Source organism: Sorex araneus, chromosome 2, assembly GCF_027595985.1.
Source record: "Sorex araneus isolate mSorAra2 chromosome 2, mSorAra2.pri, whole genome shotgun sequence".
Classification (NCBI taxonomy): Eukaryota; Metazoa; Chordata; class Mammalia; order Eulipotyphla; family Soricidae; genus Sorex; species Sorex araneus.
The window spans coordinates 358,176,512-358,201,852 of NC_073303.1; the positions used below are offsets into that span (position 1 = coordinate 358,176,512).

The 25,341-nt window shown below is 49.4% G+C and overlaps 1 protein-coding gene across 4 annotated transcripts in view; it reads right to left on the reverse strand.

Annotated features, from left to right (window-relative positions):
- DYM (dymeclin) overlaps positions 1-25,341 on the reverse strand; it is a 292,576-nt gene that overhangs the window by 216,805 nt on the left and 50,430 nt on the right. For 2 of the 4 annotated variants that reach the window (XM_004616126.2, XM_055127709.1), the window contains exons 5-6: positions 24,361-24,494; positions 22,482-22,554 (exon numbers count right to left, since the gene is read on the reverse strand). In XM_004616126.2, coding sequence (XP_004616183.2) covers positions 22,482-22,554; positions 24,361-24,494 — 207 coding nt within the window. Of the gene's footprint in view, positions 1-22,481; positions 22,558-24,360; positions 24,495-25,341 lie in introns of all 4 variants that reach the window. The other 2 variants (XM_055127710.1, XM_055127708.1) reach the window with 1 other exon arrangement.

Consider the following 25,341-nt stretch of genomic DNA (forward strand, 5'->3'; position numbering starts at 1 on the left):
ATTCACAAGCCTGGTGAGGAATTTACCTTCTTTGGGCCTTCCCCAAATCAAGAAAGCCCCACCCACTGTGTACAAATCTCACACGCGGCGGAGGGGGGAACTCCCAGCCAGCCCCCTACACACACCATTTCATGACTCAACTCTCTGCGAGGCCACTATACTGGAGCAACGGCAGAAATAATCACTTGACTTGCCCTCATTTAATCCACTTTCTCTCATAAACAGCGCTGATGAGGGCTAGTGTTTTTACGAGGTCAGTTTCAAAATCAATAAAACTCAGAAAACCCATGGGTGGAGGGAGGGAGGAACATAAAGAGGGGGGAACCTCTGAAACAGTCATTCAAAATCTCTGCTCTAAAGACACATCAGCCACTGCCTCCTGGGGACCAGCTTCCTCTCTCCTCTCCCGGGCCTGAGGGACGGTCCTTGCTCCCCGCCACCTCCCCGCCCCAGCCTGCCCCCCACGCCATGGGGCTGACTCCCGGCCATCTGTTTGAGTTCAGACTCACTCTAGCCCCCTGGGAAAGTCTTCCTTCACTCACAGAGCAGGCGAACAGTAATCCTTTACTCCGACCACACTCTCATAATCCTTTCTGTAATGGGAAATTACAAATTGCAACCAATATTGGGAAAAGAAATGAAAAAGGGACCCGTAATAGTACGAATGGTCGGGTTCTTGCCTTGCCTTGCACACGGCTGACCCGGGTTCGATCCCCGGCATGCTTTATGGTCCCCCGAGCACCAGCAAGAGTGATTCCTGAGTGCTGAACCAGGAGTAACCTCTGAGTATCGCTGGATGTGGCCAAAAAACAAAAATAAAATATTTATTTTAATTTAAATAAATTATATTTTTTTAAAAAACATCAGGAAACACAGCTTATAGACAACGAAAGCCACACAGCATTTACAGACATCAGGGACGGGTGGCAGAGCACCTTGTGCACGTTAAAGCCTTGGGCTGATCCCAGCACCTCAACGGGGAGAGAGAGGGAAGTGGGAGAGAGAGAGAGAGAGAGAGAGAGAGAGAGAGAGAGAGAGAGAGAGAGAGAGAGAGAGATTGCGTGCATGTGTGTTTTCCATTTCCCACAGAAACGGACAGAAAATTAATTCACAAAACCTCCTAATACAGTCATACAGTCTCATCTGAAAGTCTCATCCCAGAAGCATCCGGGAACTACCGGCGACAGCAGAGTTTCAAGGCTCGAGGACAAGGTGAGGTCTGTGCTGCTCGGTCCCTAAGAGGCCACTGGAATGGGGCCGAGCTTCCCGGCAGCTGCCCCTGCAGGGACCAGAGCTGGTCATGCCCCCACACAGGGCGGAGAGCCCAGAAGTAAGAGGGAGCGAAAGTCAGCTCTCAACTCGGAGACTCGGCGAGAGTTCGAGAGCTCGGCGTTAAGTAGCCAGAGTGGCCAGAAAATTTTAGTGGCCAGCAGCTGAAAGCTGAGAGTTTTGCTCCGGGGAAACCAAGGCAGCAAGGAGAAACCAAAGAAACTTGCCTCCAGAGAGGCGAGGGCTGGAGGGAGCAGGAGGGGGCACCCAGAGAGGTGAGGGCTGGAGGGAGCAGGAGGGGGCACCCAGAGAGGCGAGGGCTGGAGGGAGCAGGAGGGGGCACCCAGAGAGGCGAGGGCTGGAGGGAGGGGGCACCCAGAGAGGCGAGGGCTGGAGAGGGGGGGCACCCAGAGGGTCAAGGGCTGGAGGGAGCGGGAGGGGCACCCAGAGGCGAGGGTTGGAGGGAGGGGGCACCCAGAGAGGCGAGGGCTGGAGGGAGGGGGGAGGGGGGGAACGCCCACCCCGTCACAGCTGGGGAGTCTCTCTCCAGGGAGTGCAGCGCCAGCCTCTTGCCTGCACAGACGACGCCCTTTTGCCAACGGAACATCTCCTGGGCACTGGGTGCCGAGTTGTTTATTGCGTGTGGGTCTGGTAGGGATTTTATTTATAAATGGATGTTGAATTTAATCAAATGACTTTTCTTCTTTACTGGGACGATCACATGGCTTCCCAGTGTACTCTGTCAACATGACATATAAATTTTATATTTTTATATATATATTCTATACACAGAACTTTTTTAAGGGGCCCACCCACTTCCGAGAGCGCTCTTCCTGGCACAGTTCAGCAATGAGGTCTGTGGTGAAAGGAGAAAAGGGGACGCAGACACACCCAGTGGTGACTGGGGGAAGCCGTTCAGCACCAGGGATCGTGTTCGAGGCCTCCCGCACGCTAAGCATGTGCCACTGGAGCCACATCCCCCGTGACACCGATGCCAAGTGCTCACGATACTGTGTTTCTAAGAATCTGAATAAGCCCCACTTCCCTGTGACTTAGGGCTCTTTCTCAGACAGTGCTGGATGGAACTTGCTCATTTAAAACAGTTTCCTCTATACTCATAGGGGATTATCTAATTTTTTTTCTTCTGTAGTGGTACTGCAAGGTTTTAGTATCAGAACTATGCTGGCTTCCAAAACCAAGTCATGCCATCTACTTCTGAAACAACTGAACTGTCTGCTCTATGCTACAGTCCTGAGTAGAGGCAGGAGAGACAGAACAGTAGGACAGTTTGTACCTTGTGAATGAATCGACACGCGGTGCTAATATGCAAAGTAATATGCAAAATATGCAATCCCAGGAAATGAGATTTTGAGTAACCACTGATTTTATTATTTTGTTTTTTGTTTTGAGCCACATCTGCCAGTACTTGAGGGTTACTCCTGGCTCTGCACTGGGAGTTGCTGCTGGCGGCGCTAGGAGGATCGTACAGGGTGCTGGGGATGGAACCTGGGGCGGCCACATCAAGGCCAGCACCCTACCCACCTTCTTGCCCTGCTCTTATTTTTCAGAGGAAAAACCTCTTGGGGCTCTACCCAGAACTGTCCGAGGGAGGGCGAGGCTGTGGTGGGGAAAGGAGAGATGGTCTGTGATCCTATCGCACTTCACGTTCTTGACTCCTCTCCCTCGCCTCGCTGTGAGCAATGAAAGGAAAGAGCCACTGAAATGAGTGTCTTAGCCCTCCCAGGTGGGGGAGCTGCTAAAGGACAGCAAGGAGTCGCCGTGGGCAGCAGCGGTGAGCCCAGGGTGGAGGCAGGGCCCCAGGAGTGTCTTTCTGCTGCCCCACCACCGTGGAAGCAGCCCAGGGGCTTCCTGGGCCTGGTCCCGAAGAGCTGCATCGTGGAGGTTCGGTTGCGGAGGATGGATTTTGGAAGGACACGGTCAGACCATGGCAATGAATTAGCCACACTTGCACTAGTTAGTGTTCTCCAGGAAAAACAGAACTCAAAAGAAAGAGAAGTTCAGAACAGGAAACTAGCTCGTTCAATTATGGAGACTGGGAAGTTCCATGATGTCTCTTGTGTGAATCAGAAGTCCAGGAAAGGCAGTGGACAGTTTTTCCAGCTGAGACTTAAGGGTCTGAGAATCGAAAAAAGTCCTGCTCTAGGCTTGCAGGCACAAGAATGAAGACTTGCAAGCTCCAATGAAGACGGCAGAAGATGCGTGTAAAGCATACCCGCCCTCCCACCACCATTCCACTCTACCCGGCCGCGAGGGGTCAGATACCCCCCAAGCACGGAGTGATCTTCTTAGACTGGAGGGTCCAGTGCTCATCTCCTCCCCAAACACCCTCCCTGACACACCCGGAGACGGTGGCATACAGCCCTGCCTCCGGGCAAATCTCAACCCAGTCACGCTGACACACAAAAATTGACCATTACCTTTGCCAGTCAACAATGTAGTTCGCTTTTCCAATACGGGCAGTGGACACAGAGTCACAGATTGTGTCTCATGAAAAGACTCAAGCATCAGAAGCATGTATGCACTATTTGAAAGGCTTTACGCCGAGAAACTCTGCTAAGAAGCATTCTAACACTCACAGACGCCTCATCTGTAACAGCCAGTCCAGGCAAATACACACCTCAGTACCACAAGTTTTACTCAATACAAAATGTAGAAACAGGCCATTTGCTCTTCTAGATTATTTCCAAAATGGACAACTGCAATTTTAACAGAGAAAAAAAAAAAACCCTTGTAACACGGCCAGAGTCTTGCCCGCTGCCCCCGCCCGTGAGGAGGGCGGAGCGGGCCCTGCGGCAAGGCCTGAGCGCCGAGCGCAGGGACGGCAGCACCTGCCCAGGAAGTCAAACACAAGGAAGAGAAACGTGGAAGAGAGACGTGAACCTTCCACGGCCGCCCTGCCCTGCCGACTCACAGCTACACGGCCACGGAGATGCAAGCCGAGTGGGCAACCTTCACGGACACACGGCCTCTGCCCCCTGAAAGCTCTGGGGTACCCTCATGGGGTGGACGGGCTGTGTACCCTCCTGCTGAAGTCTGGGCGGCCACACCCACACCCACACCCCACCACCACGCCAAGACTCAACTCCTCCATTTCACTAAGACTCCCTGCAGGGCCTGTGAGAAACGTCAGGGATCCCGGTGCCCAGGCTGAGATCTCTCTGGGGCCCTCTCCGGCCACGCAGCCACTCCCACCCCCCACAGCTGCTGCCCTGTCAACCCCCGGGCCCAGAGCACAGACCTTGAAGTTCCTGGTGCCAGCACGACCCGTCCTGATTCCTCACTACAGACATCCCAGTCGGAGCACCCCAAGTCAGATGGGAAAGTAAGGCAAAAGCCAGCTCAACTCAACGAACAAGAGGAGTAACACAAACGCCTCAACTGGCAGCTTCACAGATCCAAAGACAAGGACTTAGCAACCCCACGGCCAGAAGGAACAATTTTCAAATAAAAAATTTTGATTTTTTTAAAACACTGATTTTAATATTGGAGCTTCGTTTAGAGTTGAAATCAATTTCAACTCTAAAACTATATTAACAGTTGTGGCTTTTATCAAAAGTTTTGGGGCTTTTATTTTGTTTTTTGTTTTTGTTTTTTTTCCTTTTGGGGTCACACCCTGTGTTGCTCAGGGGGTTACTCCTGGCTCTGCACTCAGGAATTACTCCTGGAGGTGCTTGGAAGGGATGCCAAGGATTGAACCTGGATCAGCCGCATGCAAGGCGAACGCCCTACCCGATGTACTATCGCTCTGGCCCCATTTTTGTCAAAAGTTTGGAAGCCAGCAAGTAAGGAATGTAACAGAATTAGAGGAGACTTACTTCAGTGAATCCAATACTAAGGAAGTGAAGGCAAATACAGTTTAGGAGGTTGTTTAACCTGGCAATTAATTAAATACAATGGTTACTTTTCAAAGCAGCCTCTTGTATATACAAAAGATTGTTACAGGAGGTGGGGTGGGCGAAAGATGGTTACCACATCTGTGCAAAGCGCTGTGGAGAAATGATTCCTAGCAGTGCGGAGATTCAGGCCAAGCTCAGGAATGAACTGTCATGGGGACAATTAACTGAGAATAGCAGGAGATGGTGTCCTTTTAGCACAGTCAGAAACAGAAACGGCAATCTTGCACCCTGGACGTTTTAGGAAGTAGCAACCAGGTGATTCAGTACCTTTTTCATAAGAGATTTTGTGGCTTTTTGAAGAAAATGTGACCACCACGAACTATCACAGGAACTGAGGATCTTGTCTCCGCACCGAACACACTAGATCTGACTCGATACTGTGGCTTTAAGAACCTTGCACGCAGTATCTTCATCTCTTTTCACTTGTTTCATTCTCAAATGAAACTAGTTTTAGACTTTTTGTGGCATAACATAAGGTCATTTTTATGAATGGATGGTGACCATAAAGAAGAGGTTTATACTCTTTATTTTCAGGGTCTGCATTATATGCCATCTTATATATTAATTCTATTAGATGATTTCTGTATTATTTTTGTTCATTATATCATGGACGGTGGTGAATAAAAGGTTCATACAATACAAAAAAAAATCTTACAACAAAAAGATGAGTTGGGAGCACAGGCAGTGGTGGTCAGGGATCTGTCCTGGCAGAGCTCCGGGGACCTCAGCTGGTGCCAGGGATGGAAGCTGGGTCGGCGGCGTGCAAGGCCAGCCTGACCCTCGGGATCTCTGGGCGCAAAGATCAACAATTTTGGAGAGGAAGACTCATGCAGAAGTGAGTGCCTGAGTGGAGACGTGAAGGAAAGAGGGAGCGAGGACAGGGTCTCCCCTGGGAGAAGGACACGGCAGCCACTCATGCAAAATCGCAAAGGAAGACAATTTCCCCACAGAGGCGGGGGAAGGCTGGGAAGAAAGGGGGGAGGGATTACTGGGGACAGTGGTGGTGGAGAACGTACACTGGTGGAAGGATGGATCTTCAATCATTGTATGACTGAAACTCAAAGATGAAAGCTTTTGTAACTGTATCTCATGGTGATTCAATAAAAGATAATAAAAATTAAAAATAGATCAATAAAATTGAAAATAAATAAATGAATACCTTCTGAACCACACAAAAAATTAAATATCGCAAAGGTGGGAACAGGCTGGCATGTTTAAGGAGGAGCGACATTATAGCCGGGCAAGAATGAAATATATGCAGAGGGCCCAGAAAGATAGTGCAGGCGGTAAGGCACATGACTTGCACACAGCCAACCCGGGTTCAATCTCTAGAATCACATACAATCATTTGAGCATCACAGGAGTCATCCCTGAGCCCAGGGCTAGGGCTAAGGCTGAACACAGCCAGATATGGCCCCCAAACCAAACAAACAAAAGAACGAAACAGAGATTTTGAGAGATAAAGTCAGAAATGAACAAGGAGCCACTTGATTGACCCAGAAAGTCTAATAGCTGTATGGGCCGATAAACTCACCTTCTTTGATAATCGTTTCAAAAAATTATCACAGCAAAAACAAAAACATGTGATCAGCAAGCAAGTAGAGAGCAAAGTTAGAAAAAGAAACCATTTTAAATCCTTATCACTAAGGGCTACTCTTTCTCATATAAAGTGGGCTCGAAAGACAGGTGCAGATTGGTGTTAGAACACCATATGTCTGAGACCCTCTGCTCATAAAGACTATGATCCAAGAGGTCTTCTAACCCATTTTGGCACCCAGAGCGGCTTCCTACAGACATGCATCGAGACTGTGAGCTGTACTATGACTATGTGCCGCCCGGGGAGGGATTTTCCCTTTCTACCCTGTTTTTCTGTGCAGAAAATGGCGGCGGCGGCATCATCCACGTGGCGAGAGCCACCCCCTAAGACTTCCACCAGAGGTACAAACTTTGCAATGCTGTGGCTCATAGGTGATCATGGGATGGGGGTGGTACCAGCACGCCCTCGGCCCAGATAAGATCCGGAGCTGCTGCTCATGAAACAGACCCTCTACTCATAAAGACTATGATCCAAGAGGTCTTCTAACCCATTTTGGCACCCAGAGCGGCTTCTTACAGAAATGCATCTAGACTGTGAACTGAACTAAAACATCAGAAATCCAAAACCGCATGGCCACGAGCTCATAGAATCTTCATTCTCAGCAATGAAAAGAAATTATCAAATGATGCCTTTTCAGCAGGCCTGATTGTTGGGGGAAAATTCCAAACAATAATAGTGAGTTCTCTATTGAAATATTGAATGTATTCAAAGTATAGAGAATAAAATGAAGATCATTAGCTACTTCGGTGGGGGCTGGGTGGGAGGGGGGTATATTGGGGTTCTTGGTGGTGGAACATGTGCACTGGTGAAGGGATGAGGGTTCAATCATTATATGACTGAGACTTTTTTTTTCTTTTCTCATGGTGATTCAATATAATAAAATAAAATAAAATAAAATTATTATTAAAAATAAGAACACCGTATGTCTGAAACTCAATCATAAATATAAAATTTTATAGCATCTACAACAGAATGCAGAGGCTACTTTTTTTAAAAGAATGGGCACGCATTCCTTTCATTTTTATTGGAGCAAGTGATGTTAATAGATTTTATATATGCCTGCAAGGGGGCAGGCCAGGGGTGGGAGGGAACCTCGAGTTATTATGGTGGGAGTGTGGTGGAACACTGTATGCCTGAAACAACTCTATAAATCACAGTGCCTACATGAAACTTTAAAACAAACAAGAAAAGAATGTGCCTGAACATGAAGAGACTCGGTTTCTCATACAAGGCTGGAAAATGATGAAGCGACGGAGAAAAAGCAAGGCAACCAGCGGAAGGTCGACCACAGAATCCCGGCCACGTGGTCCAGCCGCTGCACTGTGAGTTGTTGAAGTAGCTGAAGTATCTGAATACTCACCCAGGAGAAAAGAAAACCCACGTCCACACAGAGTTCTCCACATGATGACCAGAGCAGCCACATCCGTCACAGCCAGAGCGGAGACCCCGGCCACACGCCCACCGACCACGAGCAGACCGACAGGATGAGCCATGAAGATGCCTTTCCACACCAGTGGGGGCCCCGGCATGGGCATGCAACCCCTGGAGGCTCCTGCGACACATCAGGAGAAGCCACAGGCCGCTGGCTGCGGAGAAGTCGGAGCTTCCCCACCATGATGAAGCTCTGGGGTCTGAGGACGGGGATGTAAAAGGCGGGGATGCAAAGAGTTCCACAACTTTGGCAGAGGTATGAAAAACGAAGGAAGTACGGACTTTGAAAGGGTGCACTGGGGGCTAAGTTTAAACAACAGCTCAACTAGGTTGTTTGTTTTTTAATAAAACAAAAATGGGAAAGTGTTCTAAAAGCTTGTGTACAAAAACTACCTGGATAGATTGTTAGCTAAAAAAAGAGAGAGAGAGCGGCCAGAGCGATGGTACCTTGCCTTGCTCAATCCTCATATCCTCCTCATATCCCATGTGGTCCCCAGAGCACTGGTAAGAGTCATTCCTGAGTGCAGAGCCAGGAGTAATCCCTGTGTGCCCCCCCCCCCCCCGCCCAACACACACAGTGGAAAGGGAGGCTGGAGGGATAATACACACGTAAGGTGCTTGCCTTGTACTTGGCCAACTGGGTTCAATTCTCAATATACCACGTCCCACCAGGAGTGAGTGTAGAGCTAGGAATAAACCAAGCCCTGACTGAGCACTGCCAAGTGTGGTCATAAATACACCCCCCCTCCAAAAAAAAGGAGAGGAGGAAAGTCCAAAACATTATGCATCATTTTCTACCTAAAGTGTGAAAATGGGGGGAAATAAGAATGAATATTTAGGAGAGACACTATATCAGACAAGATGCTTGCCTTGCACGTGACCAACCTGGGCTTAATCCCCGGTATCCCATATGGTTGGTCCCCAAGCACCGCCAGAAGGAATTCCTGAGCGCAGAGACAGGAGCATCACCAAATGTGGCCCCAAAACCAGATAACTTAATAAAAATAAAAATAATCTTCATAATGACATGAACATGTTTAGATACAGAGAGACCAAGAACAGAGGGGTCCTAAGGCTACACAGAAGAAGAAACAGCAGCAGAAGCTCCCAGGAGGGAGAAGACGGGTCATGGGTCATTCTGTGTGCCTGGCGTTTTTATCAGTGTTAGCCTCTGTGTGAAAAGTAGCCAAAATGAAAATTAGAGAAGTGCCAAGAGTGTTCAAACTGTACTTTGACTGTTTAAGCTGACAAACTGAAATAAGGGCAAACAGAAATATCCGATGGCACAGTGGGTATCCAGGGGTCACCGACTCAACGTCAGAAAACCCGAACCTCTGCTGAGTTCTCAGTGAAACACACACGGTTCACTTCACAGACCATCTCTCAGGTCCCCAAGGGTCTCCAAGTTCTAACTTGGAACTAAGCACATTGGCAAGGTAATCTCTTGTGTCATTTCTGGCCGTAGGCGATGCTGGGTTCCTGTGAAAACACAATGTTTAACATATTAATTGGGCTCTCCTGAGTGCCAAGTAATTGGGAAGACAGGCCGGGCAGGCCAGTACTTAAAAGAAACCAAAACTCGACCACGCTGAGTGTGGTAGTGTTTAAAGATGAAAACCCTTTTAAGCCCACAGATCCTTCTTGTTTTAATGTCCTTGTCCAATCTTCAGAAGATTTTCATGACACAATTGCCAAAACAAAGTCAACTTTAAAAAGCCAAAATATTGCTTTGGCTGCAGGATTATCCCCAGAACTTTCCACCATCTGGTCTGGAAATGTCCTAGAACAAACTACTGTTGGAGCAAGTTATTAATTTCATGTGAGGGGAAAAAAAGACAGACGCGGGCCCTCGCCCTGCCCTGCTCCGATGGACTGGAACTCTTGGAGAAAGACAAAAGCCCTCGCGGAAAGGGTGTTAGTGTTGGCTGCGGGCAGCGTCAGCAAAGAGGGAGGGAAAAAACATCCTCCCCTCACCCAGGGATAAGGAACCTGACAGCACTGTAAATGGAACTGGAGTTTCACAAAAACAACTGACAAGTTCAAAGGGGCAAGACCAGAACTCAGAAACAGCAGTGTCGTGAAAACATGAAAACTCTACAAGTGCAATGTGAAGAAAAACACTCAAAAGAGCCGTGCGGTGTAACACAGATAACGCCAGAAGTCGCCTGGCTGGTTTCAAAGGTAAACACAGCCTCGGCCCTGGTATTAGTCCTCATTTATAAACTCTGGCCCATGCAGCAGGAAAAACCTGGAGGCCTGGAGACCAAAGACTCTGTCTTCTCAGTCTCCTTCCTTCATCAGCCCTTTCCCGTAAACTTAATCAGAAGCAAGGAGGATACGGGCCTACAGACTCAAAAACCCACTCCTCGGTTCTTTATGATTTCCCAGAGAACTAACACTACATGTGTCACAAGACTTGACACTAAAATGTATCTTCTTGAAAGAGACTTTCTGGAAAACACTTAAGATGAAGTTCAACAACAAAGAACTTTCAACAATATCCTAAAAAGTGAACATGAAGATAGCATAAGATAGAGACTGGGTAGCACAGCAGTTAGGGCACTTGTCTTGCACATGGCAGACCTGGGTTCAATTCCTGGCACCCCATATGGTCCCCGGAGCTTGCCAGGACTAAACCTGAAGTGCTAAAACTCCGAATAATAGCAGGTGTGGCTCAAACACACACACACCTGGAGGAATTAAAAATAAGCCTGAAATCTTCATGGAAGGTTAGAAACAACTACCAATATAGAGAGAGATGTTCAACTTCACTTGCGATTAAAAAAAAAAAAACAGTATTTCCATTTTTTAAGCTACAAAAGAAGTTAGAATATAAATACTGACAAAGCTCTGTTGAGCATCTTTGGTGGTTCAACTGGTATAACCACTTTAGGGGACTTTCTTATTTTATTTTTCAAGCTTATTTTAGGCACCATGATTTGTAATATTGATAGTGGCAAGGTTTCAGGCATAAAATAAGGGGCTTTTTTTTAACCGTTATATCAAAGTTTTTAACAGGGGGCCCTTCTCAAGCAGTCTCAGGCTGTCAGGGGGCTACTTCCCATGACCCTTCGGTGACCATGCTGGGTGTGGGGGCCCCTGGGGTCACACCTGAGATAGAGACGGGGCGCCATGAGGTTCTGGGGACTGAGCCACAATCAGCCACCTCTGAGGCATGTGCCTGAACCCATGTGTCATGTCTCTCAGCCCCCACGCATCGCATCATGTTTTTGAGGGAATTTGTTGACTTTCGGCTCTATTGTTGCAGGGCCGCTGTCCGTGGTGCTGAGGGCCCGGAGACAAGCTCCGTACGTGGTACCAACACCTGCAGAGCCGGCAGGTCTCCTGAGCACTGCCAGGAGGGTCCCTACAAGCCAGGAGCAGGCCCTGAGTGCCAGCAGGTCTGGCCCAGACACCGCCCACCCCACCTGCCAATGTATTTGTGACACTCTCCTGTTTGGGGGATTTTTCAGGTGTTCATCCCCAGGAACTGACCGCAAGGGGAGCAACTGCAAGGCAAGTGCTCAAACGCTCTGGCACCCCAAGGCCCGGGGTCCGTCTAGAGAGAGACGCTGAGAGTGGGGGCTGCATGGAGGGCAAAGCAGACCTCGCCTCTCTGCACCTTCTGCTCAGTTTTACTGCGCGCATCTAGAATCATCTAGATACACAGCAAGGTGATAACGAAGGGCCAAAGGCATGGCGGGAGACTGCCCACACAGGTGACTCGGGGGATTATAAAGGAGGGAGTTGGGGGTGCTTGGCAGAGAAAGGCGAGTACACTGACGATGGGGGGGGGTGGAATGATGTACATGAGAGAAATCATTACTGACAGAATTATAAATCATAGAATCTCATAAAAAACTAAAATCACTTAAAGACAATTTACTTTGGTGGTGGTGGAGGTGCAATAAATTTATACACCAAAAGCATCAGCATTAAGACTACTTTAAACCACTTCACCACAATGAGAAAAAAAACTTTTTAACAGTTTTTTAAAAGAATAATAAATTTGAGGCTGCAGCCATAGAACAGCAGGTAGGGTGTTTGCCTTACCTGTGGCTCACCCAGGTTCAATCCCCAGAATCCCATATGGTCCCTCCCCCAAGTCCACCAGGAGTGATTGCTGAATGCAGAGCCAGGAGTAAATCCTGGCCACCACAGGGTGTGGCCAAAAAAAAGAAAAACCAATAATGATTGAAGTTGTTCTTTTTAAAACTGTAGTTTAATAACCTGGGCTAGCACTTTTTTTTTGCTTTTTGGGTCACACCCGGCGATACACAGGGGTTACTCCTGGCTCTGTACTCAGGAATTACTCCTGGCGATGCTTAGGGGACCATATGGAATGCTGGGAATCGAACCCAGGTCAACCGCATGCAAGGCAAACGCCCTACCCGCTGTGCTATTGTTCCAGCCCCTGGGCTACCACTTTTCACTGCATAATTGCCACAGATCTCAAATCATTTTGTCAGAAAGTGGGGTGCAGAAAATGGAATACTACGCAGCTGCAAAGAGCGGCGAAATCATGCAATCTGCTGCAACCTGGTTGGAACTGGAAGATACCAAGTTGAATGAAGTACGTGAGCAGAAGACAGACAAACCCAGGATAATCTCACCTGTAACAGAGAATACTGGATGAGGAAATGTACTGTATTAAAAGGAGGATGCTTAAATCATCCCTGACCCCAGTGTCTAGAGAGAAGACTGATAGAAGGGGAAAAATCAAGGCTGGGAGAAGAGAACAAGAAGGAATGGAACAAGAAGTGAACAGGCATCAGGCTTCAGGGGTGCCGGTGATATGGTGAGTGGGACAGCCGTATACCCAAAACACAGATTCAACAGAACTGAAAACAGGAGCTCCAAGAGGGAGCCACTGAAACCGTGCAATGTGCCAGTCAATCTGAAGGAGGAGCTGGAGTGGGCGTTGGGTGGGAGGGAATCCGGGAACACTGGTGGGGGAAGTTGACACTGATGAAGGGACTGGGGTTGAACTATCATATGCTTAACACACGACCAGTAACTTTGTAAATCACGGCTCCTTAATAAAAATTTAAGAAGACAAAAAATAAAAGAGAGTGTGGTATAGAGCTGGAGGGACAGTACAACGGGGAGGGCACTGCCCTTGCCCATGGCCAGTCTGGATCCAATCCCTGGCACTACAGACAGTCCCAGGAGCCTCCAGGACTGACCCTTGAGCACAAAGCCAAGACTGAGCACTGCCAGGGGTGACCCCCCAATTTTTTTAAAGCAGTAGGGTGCAACCATTGTGTGGATCAACAGGACAGCAGGGGGCACTTGCCCTGCTCATGGACAACCCAGGTTCAACCCCCAGCACCCCAGATGGTCTCCCAAGCCCCACCAGGAGCAATCCCTTGGCACGGAGCCAGGAGCAAACCCTGAGCCAGCTGAAGACTGCCAAAAAGGAAAGAGCACAGAAACCCAGGGCACAGTGAATCCACCTTGGCAAGAGCTGACAGGCAGTGAAGCGTGAGCAATTTCCACCATCTGCTGGGGAGGAAATCTACTCTGTAAAGAACTGACTTACGGGGCCAGAGAGACAGCACAAAGGAACGGAGCACCTGCTTCGCAAGCAGGAAGCCCAGAGCTGGTCCCCAGCAGCACATGTGATTCCCCAGACACCATCGGGAAGGGTCCCTGGGCGCTGCTGTGTGCGGCCCAAACGCCCCCGAGAGTCGCTAGGCGAAAGGACACACACAGGAACCTGAATCAACTGAAAGTTGGTAACATTTAGTTGTCAATGTCAAAATACGTGGATCCTTCTTGGCTGCACATGTACTAGTACCAGACAGAGGTGGGGCTCGGGAGGCCGCACGGCAGGGAGGGTGCTGCCTTGCACAACGCCAACCTGGATTCCATCCCGGTACCAATTACGGTCCCCCAATCTCCAGCAGGAGTGATCCCTGAGCAGAGCCAGGAGTCAGCCCTGAGCACCGCTGGGTGTGGGGAAAAATAAGAGCAGCAAACCAAATTAACAAAGGCAGTCAACCTCAATCTTGCCTGTGCAACAGTAAAATGTCTTTGAAGGCAGAGAGTCACGACTAAGCTAGCTACGGATCTGCAAACTGACCTTGCAAAAGTTGGGCCCCTTTTGTTTTCCCTCTTAGCAACATCACCTGTAAGATGAAAGGGCAGAGCTAACGGAAAGTAGCTTCACTCCAGCTCTGAAGCTCCAGCGATGGCATGACGCAAAAAATTTCATCTAGAACCTGTGAGGTTCCATCTAGAACCTGCTGGCAATACAACAGCCAGGATCCAGGACTCTGCCTTTCTGCCCCTGTGATTCTCACCCCCCCGCCCCCCCCCCGACACAGCTCTGGGACCAGGCCCCCGCCATCACCCAGAAGCCCGTTTGGGCAGCCCACCCAGGAACACTAGCTGTGCCTTCCCCAGGGGCTCCACTACTGAATCTCCATCCTGCCCCCAGCTCGAGGCACTGGCCCGGAAGCAGGTGCCACTGCTTCGCATGGAAAATTCACTCACAGGCACAGAAATGCTGCTGCTGGATTCCCCAGTGTGTGGCCTGCACTTTTCTAACCACGAAGCTTTTGTGAATGCAGAAGCTGTTTCAGGCACAAGGCTGTGGTCCTCAAGGCAAGCCTGGGCAAGACAGCGGCCGTAAGTGCACCAGGCAGACCCGGCCAGCAGGGGTCGCTGCCGCTCAGGTGCTGGTTCCCCTACTGCAAAGAAGGTCCAGGAGTACCTCTGAGCATTGCTGGGTGTGGCCCAAAAAAGGAAAATATATAAATAAATAAATAAACGAATAAGTAAATAAATAAGTAAGTAAATAAAAAAAATAAAATAAAATGTTTTTTCTGTATCTTAGAGCCCTGTGCTTGATCCAATCTTGATCAGGTGCTAAACTTCGCTCCCTGAAATAACTGGCTTCTCCATCCCTCGTCTTCCACAAAGCATCCACTCGAATCAAACTAATAGACTTATGATTCTCCAAATGCATTACCACTTCCGGCACCAACAGGAATGGCTCCCTGCCCCAGCCCAATACCTCTGACCTCTATTTTTAAAAAATGATTTTAAGGCCAGAGAGAGCACAGGAAGTAAGATTCTTGCCTTTCATGCATTAAGGCCCAGTTGAAATCCCGGGCATCAGACACGGTCCTTGGAGCCCCACCAGGGGTTGCCCCTGAGCACAGGCAGGGCCCTTGAACACCGCCCCCCACCCCGACTCAACTGACTACACTAGAAAGGGAAAAATAAATCTGTTGAGACTCAAGGCAAGAGACAAACTAAATGGTCCTATTTCATAAATGCTCATATTTAGAAATGAACTAACGGGTCAACATTTATAACTATCACTTCCTCGAATACCGAGAGAGTCAGGCCAGAGGAGGCTCACGGGTGGACACAGGCTTTGCACGAGGGAAGTCCGGGGCCCTCCCTGGCACCGCAGGGTCGCCTGCACCTCAGGAACTTCCACCCCACGACCCGACAGCGCCACGGGCAGTCCCCAGGTACAGGTCCGAGGCCTCCAGAACCTGCTCTGCCCAGAGGGTCCCACGGAAACACCTCCGGGCTGAGTCCCCCGCGGTGTCCGGGACACCTGCAGTGCCCTGTGAGAGCAGCGCAGGCCAGCTTTCCCTCCCGCCGGACTGTCACCCGCGAGGGCCGGCCTCCCTTCCTCTCCCCAGAGCTCCCCCCAGCAGCTCCCTGAGGATCAGTGGGAAACGCAGAAGTGAAAACCGAGATCTTCCTTCCAGAAGATGTCCTTCGGTATTTGTAAACACCCAGAGGCACAGGATTAAGGGGGACTCCCGGAAGGCAAACTGTTTGAATCTGCTTTCCTGAAGACCCATAGCTTGGAGAATTCAGACTTTTGTTTGGCGCAGCTCGGGGCTTACTCCTGGCTCTGAGCTCAGGGATGACTCCTGGGGGACCAGATGTGCGGCCGGAGCTCCCGGTCAGCAAAGTGCACGGCAAAGGCCCTACCCACCATCTCTCGAGCTGGAGAATTCAGATTTTTATCAAGCAATTCAATCCGGCTGAGAAGCAGTCTGCACTAACCAACTAAAGTCCACCTTCGCTCCCATGTGACCCAGCCACACTGGTACTTCTGGGAGTATACCCTGGGGCCCAAAAACACACTGCAGAAACACCATCTGCACTTCGATGTTCACCACAGCTCCATCACAATAGCCAGAACCTGGAAACAGCCGAGAAGTGCCAGAGAAGAGATAACTGGTTAAAGAAACTATGGTACATCACATTGGAAGCCTGCCGCATGAGCTGGGGGAGAAGGCAGCTGGGACAGAGAAGGGATCACTAAGTCAATGAGTGTTGGAGGGATCGCTCAGGATGGGAGATGTGTGCTGAAAGCAGATAAAGGACCAAACATGACAGCCTCTCAGTATCTGTGTTGCAAACCATGATGCCAAAAGCAGAGACAGAATAAGAAGGAAATTGTCCGGGGACACTGGTGGTGGAAAATGTACACTGGTGAAGACAGTCTTCCCTCATTGTATGACTGAAATTCAAATATGAAAGTTTTGTATCTATAGCTCATGGTGATTCAATTAAAAAAAGATTTCAAATATCAAGTAGAGTGGCAGAAATCATGCTCAATGACTGTGGATCCAGCGGCTTTATATGCACGTTTCTACAGCGCAATACTACGCAGCTGTTGGGGAAAATGAAGTCAGGAATTAGCTTGTAAGCGGATGGACATGGAGTGCACCATGCTGAGTGAGCCGAGTCACAAGGAGAGGGGCAGGCAGAATGACCGCACCCATCCTGTGGACAATCATAAAAAAAAAAAAAGAAAAGAAAAGAAAACATAGTATGAGACTAACACTAATACCCAGACAGTAGGACACGGGCCAGGAGTCTGGCCCATGATGCAAAGCCCGCCTCAGGTGCTGCGGGAGAGGCAGCTGGAACAGAGAAGGAACTGTGACAGCAAAGAGAGTCGGAAATGATCACTCTGGGTAGGAACTGCATGCTGAAAGGACGGAGAGGAACAAACATGATAACGTTTCAGGATCTGTACTGGAAACCATAATGCCTTTCAAAAGGAGGGAGACAGACAGACAGAGACAGACAGACACAGAGAGAGAGAGACAGAGAGAGAAAGACAGAGACAGAGTCAGAGAGACAGAGAGGAAAAGTGAAAGCCATCGAGGCAGGCTGGGGGAAAGCGGGTCACTGGTGGTGGGGAAATGCACGCTGGCGAGGGACGGGTGTTAAAACTGGAGCACGAACAGCTTTGCAATTGTGTGCCTCATGGTGACTCAATAAAAGAATAATAAAATTTTCCAATAAATTAATAAATAAAATAAGTCCATTTTCAAGCCAGGACACAGCTGAACTGTAGAACTCAGACTTCACGTGTGTGGCCCTGGGTTCCAGCCTGGCACCTCGAATAAAAGGGTGGGATTCGGGTTGAGGGGGCCCATCTTCATTACAAACCTTCGACTGTATCAAAGCCACTGGCGTTCATCCTGTTAATAATTAGGTGTGTCTGAAACAAGTGGCCAGGTTCCTGCACATGGGCCCGGGGGCTTCACGGCCAGAGAGCGTCCCCACGAGCTTTGAGCCACTGGGGGAGCTGCTAAGGCCCTGCCCCTGCAGCCGCAGCACCAGAACACAAACCCGCGGCTCCAGGGTCCAGTGAGGGGCTTGCAGAGAGATGGACAGCTACGGGGGTCGGTCGGGCCACAGGAGCCCCCAGACGTCCACGAGGGAAAAGCCCCCGGAACCACAAGCTGATCTGTCGCCCTACACTCCGTCTACTAGAAGGGGTGAAACAGTTACTAAGTGGTTCGGTTTCACGTGGAAACAGTTACCAAGACAAACCTTCTCACAGAATGGAGATCCAAGAACATTAAATCATAAGAAATTATTTCAGCAGCTGGTTCAAGCTGCGTGTACATAACACAAGACAGCTGGCTGGCTGTGCATTTTCAGTTCATTTAAAAAGTATAAACACATTAAAACACTGAAATGTTTGATATATTACTGTAACAGCGCTGGCTCCTCGGGACACGTGACTAGCGGGGCCCGCGTCTGTGTCCACGCACGCCTGGGAAACAAGCACACTGCCTCTCTACATTCCCCTTGACATCAACAGGGCATTCTGACCAATAAAGGTTTAATTTTTTTCTCTAGTGTTGGGGCCACACCCAGCAATGCTCAGGGGCTACTTCCGGCTCTGCATTCGGGAATCACTTCTGATGGAGCTCAGGAGACCATCTGGGACGCCAGGCATCGAACGAGGTCAGCCGTGCATGAGCCAAGCGCTCCCCACCTTATTATCTCTCTGGCCGGGCCCCAACAAACGTTTATTTATTTATTTTTTTAAATGAAGAATGTACTGATTTAGGTACATATTAAAATGCTGGTATTTACTTCTGGCATCCGTGTAAAAGAGGTGATCCATCTCTTTTAAATTAACTCAGGGACACGGGAAACATCCCACAGACACTGACAAGCAAAATCTAGACACATGCACGTGACTCTGACCTTGACTACATGCAACAAAACCCTAACCTTACTGGCCTAGCCACAGTGTCTAGTGTCCTTCATAAGAAAAGAAATGCATGGCCAGCAAGAGTGGCTTAGCAGCAGAATACTCTGCGTGAAGTCCTGGGTTTAACTCCAAGCACAAAAACAAAACAAGGGGGCTGGAGTAATAGCACAGCGGGTAGGGCATTTGCCTTGCATGCAGCAGACCTGGGTTCAATTCCCAGCATCCCATATGGTCCTCTGAGCACCGCCAGGAGTAATTCCTGAGTGCAGAACCAGGAGTAACCCCTGTGCATCGCCGGGTGTGACCCAAAAAGCCAAAAAAAAAAAAAAAACCCTTTTTAAAAACAGAGAGAAAAGGGGCCAGAGCGATAGTCCAGTGGGTAGGGTTCTTCCTTGCATGCAGCTGACCCGGGTTCAATTCTCAGAACCCGGTCACACCCTCCCCGAGGCCAGCCGCCAGCCTCGCTTCCCACCGCACCGCCAAACGGACCCCAAGTGCTCCTGCAGCACTGGGGTGCCCGCACCTGCTCCAACCACTGCGAATCCAAAGGCGGCAAATGTGAATCTGCCGAGAGAAGGCGCTGCTCCGGCCGGGCTGTGCCAAGTGCACCCAGGGAGGCGGCGTCCAAGGGCATAGAACAAGTGCGACTGCTGAGACTGAGTTTGGGGAGGGGGAGTTCGCTCATGCTCCCAGGTGTGTAGACGCTGCCCGTCCCAGTGGGCACCGTCTCTAGGCTCCTGTCCCTGTTCTAGGAAGCCGGAATGAAAGTAAAAACTCTTGGCTTAAAACAACAACAACAACCAAAAAAAAAAACACCCCACAATTCCCAGAATCCCATATGGTCCTGAAGCACCACTAGGAATAATTTCTGAGTATAGAGCCAGAGTAGTAACCCCTGAGCACAGCAGGTGTGGAAAAAAAAAATATATATATATATATATATATTATAAAAGCAAAGAGAAATGGGGCTGGAGTGATAGTATAATGGATAGCATAGTGGGTGGGGCTCTTGCCTTGCATGCTGCAGACCCAGGTTCGATCCCTATAGCCCATCTAGTCCCCCAAGCCCTCCAGGAGTGATTCCTGAGTGCAGAGCCAGGAGTAACTCGAGCACTGCTGGGTGTGGCCCCAAAACTAAAACTAAATATATACATATATATATATAAAGTCTCCTCAAAGAGACCATTTAAACAATACTAGAAAGTAGGGTAACTGCTTTAAGAGTAACGAACATTTTGCATCAGCGAGGAACTGCCTTCCCCTGGAGTGAGAGATCCAGCTAGTTATGTACACAGGTGAATCAGTTTTCCCCACCTGAGACACGCCGGGCAGGGGTGCTGGGGAGAGAGCGTGGGGGGGGGGACACCAGCCTTGCACTCGGGAGGCCAGAGCAGCAGCACACGGCACGGATGGACCCCGGAGCACCACCGGGTGTGGGCCGAGACACAGCCGGGGTGGGGGGGGCACTCGCTTTACTCGGAGCTGACTCGGCTTCTATTATCCGTACCACACATCACCCCCGTGCAAACAAAGGGAAGGCGGGAAGGGCACTGGCTGCTGATGACATGGGTTCAACAAGCTCAGTGGTGCTGAAGCAGAGTTTTCTGAGTCTCTGCGTGGCCTACGCAACTCAGCAAGACTCGCCCGTCCTCCAGACCACAGGCCCGCGGCTCTCAAGGGCAAAGACACCTCTCCTGGCCGGCTTAGGCCCTGCAAGAGCTCTGGCTGGAAGGTTCAAGGGAGAACTTCCTCCACCTTTCTCCGACCTTCCTCTAAGTGAAGCAGGCTAAGTGGATATTTGTCTGAGCCCAGAAATAAAATTCAAAGTCAAGAAGGGGGCAAATTAAAAAAAACTAGGAACTGGGCTTCCACTTCCTTCCATTTTCCCAGCCATTCCAGTCCTGGGAATAAACTGCCAGGGTCCAAAAGCACAGTACAGAACAGACACCTGCATGCCCACGTTCACAACAGTCAAAACCTAGAGACAACGCAAATGTCCAAGAACAGATGAGTGCTAGAGAAACTACGGCACGCACTCACACCGGAATACAACTGGGCCATATAAGAAAAAACGATGGCATGCAACCTGCTGTTCCCAGGATGGACTGGGAGAGACTAGTGTTGACTGACATCGGTCAGAGAGGAACAGACACGGGATGATCTCACCCATATTCGGGATATAAAGAAACTTCTACGGGAGTCTCAAAATGCGCAAAGGCAACAGAATCCAAGAGCAGGGGAACTGGTGTTCAGTAGAAAGCCTGGCACTGGGGTGGGGGTCAGTGAGGATAGTGAGGGAAGGGAACATCAGGACAAGGGGGAAGGGGGAAAGTGCCTGCCACAGAGGCAGGCTGCCACAGTAGGAGGGAAACTGTGGGCATTGCTGAAGGGTGCAGTGGGCACTGGTGAAGGGACTGGTGTGGAAGCAATATATACCGGAAACTCAATCATAAATATCTTTGTAGCTTTTTAATTCATGGTGATTCAATACAACACACACACACACACACACACACACACACACACACACACACACACATCACTGTATCACTATATAAATGTCATCCCGTTGTTCATTGATTTGCTCCAGCGGCTGCCAGTAGCGTCTCCATTCGTCCCTGTCACGTGCTAGTTGTAGCCTGATGGCATATTGGGGGCTCTTTCAGGATCAGGGGAATGAGAACCTTCGTTGTAACTGTTTTTGGCATATCGAGTACGCCATGGGGAGCTTGCCAGGCTCTGCCATGCGGGCAGGATACTCTCAGTAGCTTGCTAGGCTCTCAGAGAGGGACAGAGGAATTGAACCCAGGTCGGCCGCGTGCAAGGCAAACACCCTACCCGCTGTGCTATCCCTCCAGTCTAAATGTATATATACACATATGTAAATGTGTGTACATATATATCACTGTCACTGTCATCCCATTGCTCATCGATTTGTTCGAGCAGGGACCAGTAACGTCTCTTATTGAGAGACTAATTGTTACTGTGTTTGGCATATCCAATACGCACGGGTAGCTTGCCAGGCTCTGCCGTGCGGGCTCCATACTCTCGGTAGCTTACCAGGCTCTCTGAGAGGAGCGGAGGAATCAAACATGGGTCGGCCGAGTGAAAGGCAAATGCCCAACCGCTGTGCTATTGCTCCAGCCCGTACATATATATACACAATAAATCACAATAAATGTATACTATATATATCTATATATATATATAAATATATATATATTTTTAAGAGGCAGGGGGGCTGGAGCGATAGCACAGCGGGTAGGGCGTTTGTCTTGCACAAGGCCGACCTGGGTTCGATTCCCAGCATCCCACAGGGGCCCCCGAGCACCACCAGGAGTAATTCCTGAGTGCAAAGCCAGGAGTAACCCCTGAGCATTGCCGGGTGTGACCCCAAAAGCAAAAAATAAATAAATAAAAATAAAGAAGAGGGGAAGGGTACCATTGGCGGACACCGAGCTGCGTGCCACACTGGGCGTGGGCCAGACCGCAGCGCGAGGAGAGCCTGTAAGGCTCTCTGGGGGCTGAGAAGGGTGGCTCTGTGCTAAGCACATGCCTCCACGCTAAGGAGCGCGGCTACTTCCCCTCCACGGCTGAACAGTCTTGCTTCTGAGGAAGGATAATGAAGAGTATGAACTTTATTAAGAAAGAGAGAGAAAATAACCCCACGGACCTACGACTCTTACATCCAGGCCCTAGAACTTGTACATGATCGAGTTCACTTTCGTTACACACAGACAAAACTGATCCTGGCTGAGCCAGAACTTACAGGAGCGGAACATCGGTGACCAGCTGCATCAGACAGCACAGCAGCTCTTCTAAAAGATCTTCCGAGTCAGAACCTGCTAAGGGATACCAAAGTCGTTAACAAAATAGGAAACAGGATACTACTGTTCAGAAGTTGTCTGCATTCCCAACCAAACGAACAGCATTCCATAAACTACTGGTTTTTGGTTTGGGGGCCAAACCCAGCTGTGCTCAGGGTTGACTCCTGGCTCTGTGCTCAGAGGTGATGTCTGGCAGAGCTCAGAGGACCACATAGGGTGCCGGAGCATGAACCTGGGTCAGACGCATGGCATCTTTCTTACCCACTGTACTATCTCTCTGGTGCCATCAGACATGGCTGTTAACCTCTGAATAACATCCACTTCAATCCAGTCCAAAAAATAAAAATCAGGGGCTGGAGCGATAGCACAGTGGGTAGGCCGTTTGCCTTGCACACGGCCAGCCCGGGTTTGATTCCCAGCATCCCATATGGTCCCCCGAGCACCGCCAGGGTTAATTCCTGAGTGCAGAGCCAGGAGTAACCCCTGTGCATCGCCAGGTGTGACCCAAAAAGCAAAAAAAAAAATCATAAATAAGTTAGCATCCTTCATGATCTTTAAGTAATAAAGAAATGTGGGGTTTGGGAGATGTTTCAAAGGGTTGTACACCACAAAAGGCACCTCTGGAAATCACCCCCAAACATGGATCCAGGAATTACCCTAAAGCATCGCTGACCCAAAAACCTAGGGGGAAAAAAAGAAAATTTGGGGGGCTGCCGCAATAGTACAGTGGGTAAGGAGACTGCTGACCCGGTTTCAATCCCCAGCTCCCATGAAGAGTCCAGAGTGACCCCTGAGCATCGCTGGGTGTGGTCCAAAAAAGGAAAAAAAGGAAAGGAATTTTGAACACCAACTATTACTTGCTCTCAATACTCGAAGGTTTCTTAACCACTCCTGTAACCTCAAATTTCTTAAATTACAACTGCTCTGAAATCCTGTACTAAAGCTGGAAGCGTGAAATGCACCCAAGAGGAAGGGCCCAGCATGCAGGAGGCGCCCACTCAGGGCGAGCCTGGGGGCCCCTGAGCACCACTGCCATTGCTGGGCCTGAGCACCCAGCTGTCACACCCACACAGGGGTCTCCAGGGGTGGCACCCACGTGAAAATAATTCACCACTGTGGCCCTGGCAGAGCCCTGAGCACCGCCAGCCCGAGCACCACGCAGCCAGGCCTGCGGCACAGGGCAACGCAGCACCTGGGCCACTGGTGTGTTCCCTCTTTTAAAAATACAAGTTTGGGCCGGAGCAATAGAACAGCGGGGAGGGCATTTGCCTTGCACACGGCTGGCCCAGGTTCAATCCCCAACAACCCATATGGTCCCCTGAGCACCGCCAGGATTAATTCCTGAGTGCAGAGCCAGGAGTAACCCCTGTGCATCACTGGGTGTGACACAAAAAGCAAAAAATAAAAATAGAAGTTCAACAAAGCACACAGAGCATCAGCAGAGGGCTAAGGCGCTCACAGCATGTGGGCCTCCCCAGTTTAACTCCCGAGACCACTGCCTGGCGTGGCCCAGCAGAAAAAGGAACAAAACCAGTGGCTCTGGGGAAAAAACAGTGGCTTTGTAATCGGTCCAGATGACCTAGGTCTGGTGCCCCGCTAAGGCTCTGGCCTTACACTGATCTTCTCGATGGGGCTCAAGACACCTTTCACAGACCTGTGAGGCTCCACAGATCTCTGAGGGAAGCCCAGAGCCTCCTCACAAAGCTTCCATGGCTAAAGGGCTCTCCTGAGTCCCAAGGGAAGAAAGTCACAAGGCAGGCTGCAAACCGCCGCCCCGTGGGCACTACACGATCCCCAGAACATCGAAACGGAGACACTTACTGTAAGTGCCAGGAGATTTCTCTTCATATGTAAAATGAAGCTGCAATTCTTCTTCTGACATTTCACAGATGAACACCTTCAGCAAACAGCAAATGATAAACAAAGCGTTGTGTGTCTGCCAAATGAAGATGTGGCTAGGAGACAAAAATAGAAAAGTCCCGTGAAACCGTGTTCGATGCAGAGCACTAGCGGCTGCACCGAGTCCTTCCTTCCCTTGCGGCGGCTGGTGAAGTGCGACCCCGGCAGTTCCCGCCGTTAGTGTCTGTGCACTGCACTTACTGAGCTCATAGAGTATTTTCCGCTAAGCGTGAATGCTTTGCTCTTAACGTTATAGATGTCCCAACACAAGCAAGTCAAAGAAGCTAAGAATTTTTTTTTTTTTTTTTTGGTTCTGGGTCCTACCAATTGATGCTCAGAAATTACTCCTGGCTCTGCACTCAGGAATTAACTCTTGGTGGTGCTCAGTGGACCATGTGGGATGCCGGGAATCGAACCTGGGTTGACCACATGCCCTACCAGGCTAAATTTTTTATTTTTTTTGCCCTGCGCCCCACACCCCCAGCCAATTGCAGCTATTTTTAAATTTTGACATATACACAATATGAGCATATATTCAACCAAAAGTTTTTATGTGACACTGCCAGTAGCACTATGCAATACTGCTGCTTATATTAACAACAACAATCTCACAAGAAAAATTTTAACTGAATTCAATATCATTTTTTGGTAGCAATGGATAATCTTTTAATAGCCTACCATCCAAAAACAGTTTTATAAAGGTTGAGTGTTCAGTGGATAATACTATTACATCTAACAAGAAATTAGAATGAGTCTCATTTCCTTTAGTTGGAAAGAAATCAAGACAACAATGTGAGATGAAAGGATATTCAAACTAAGTCACTATTTAAACTCGATCTGGCCAAAGAGACCAGGGGAATTTTTACCTTGCAAAGTACTAACTTACGATACCTGGCCGCCACC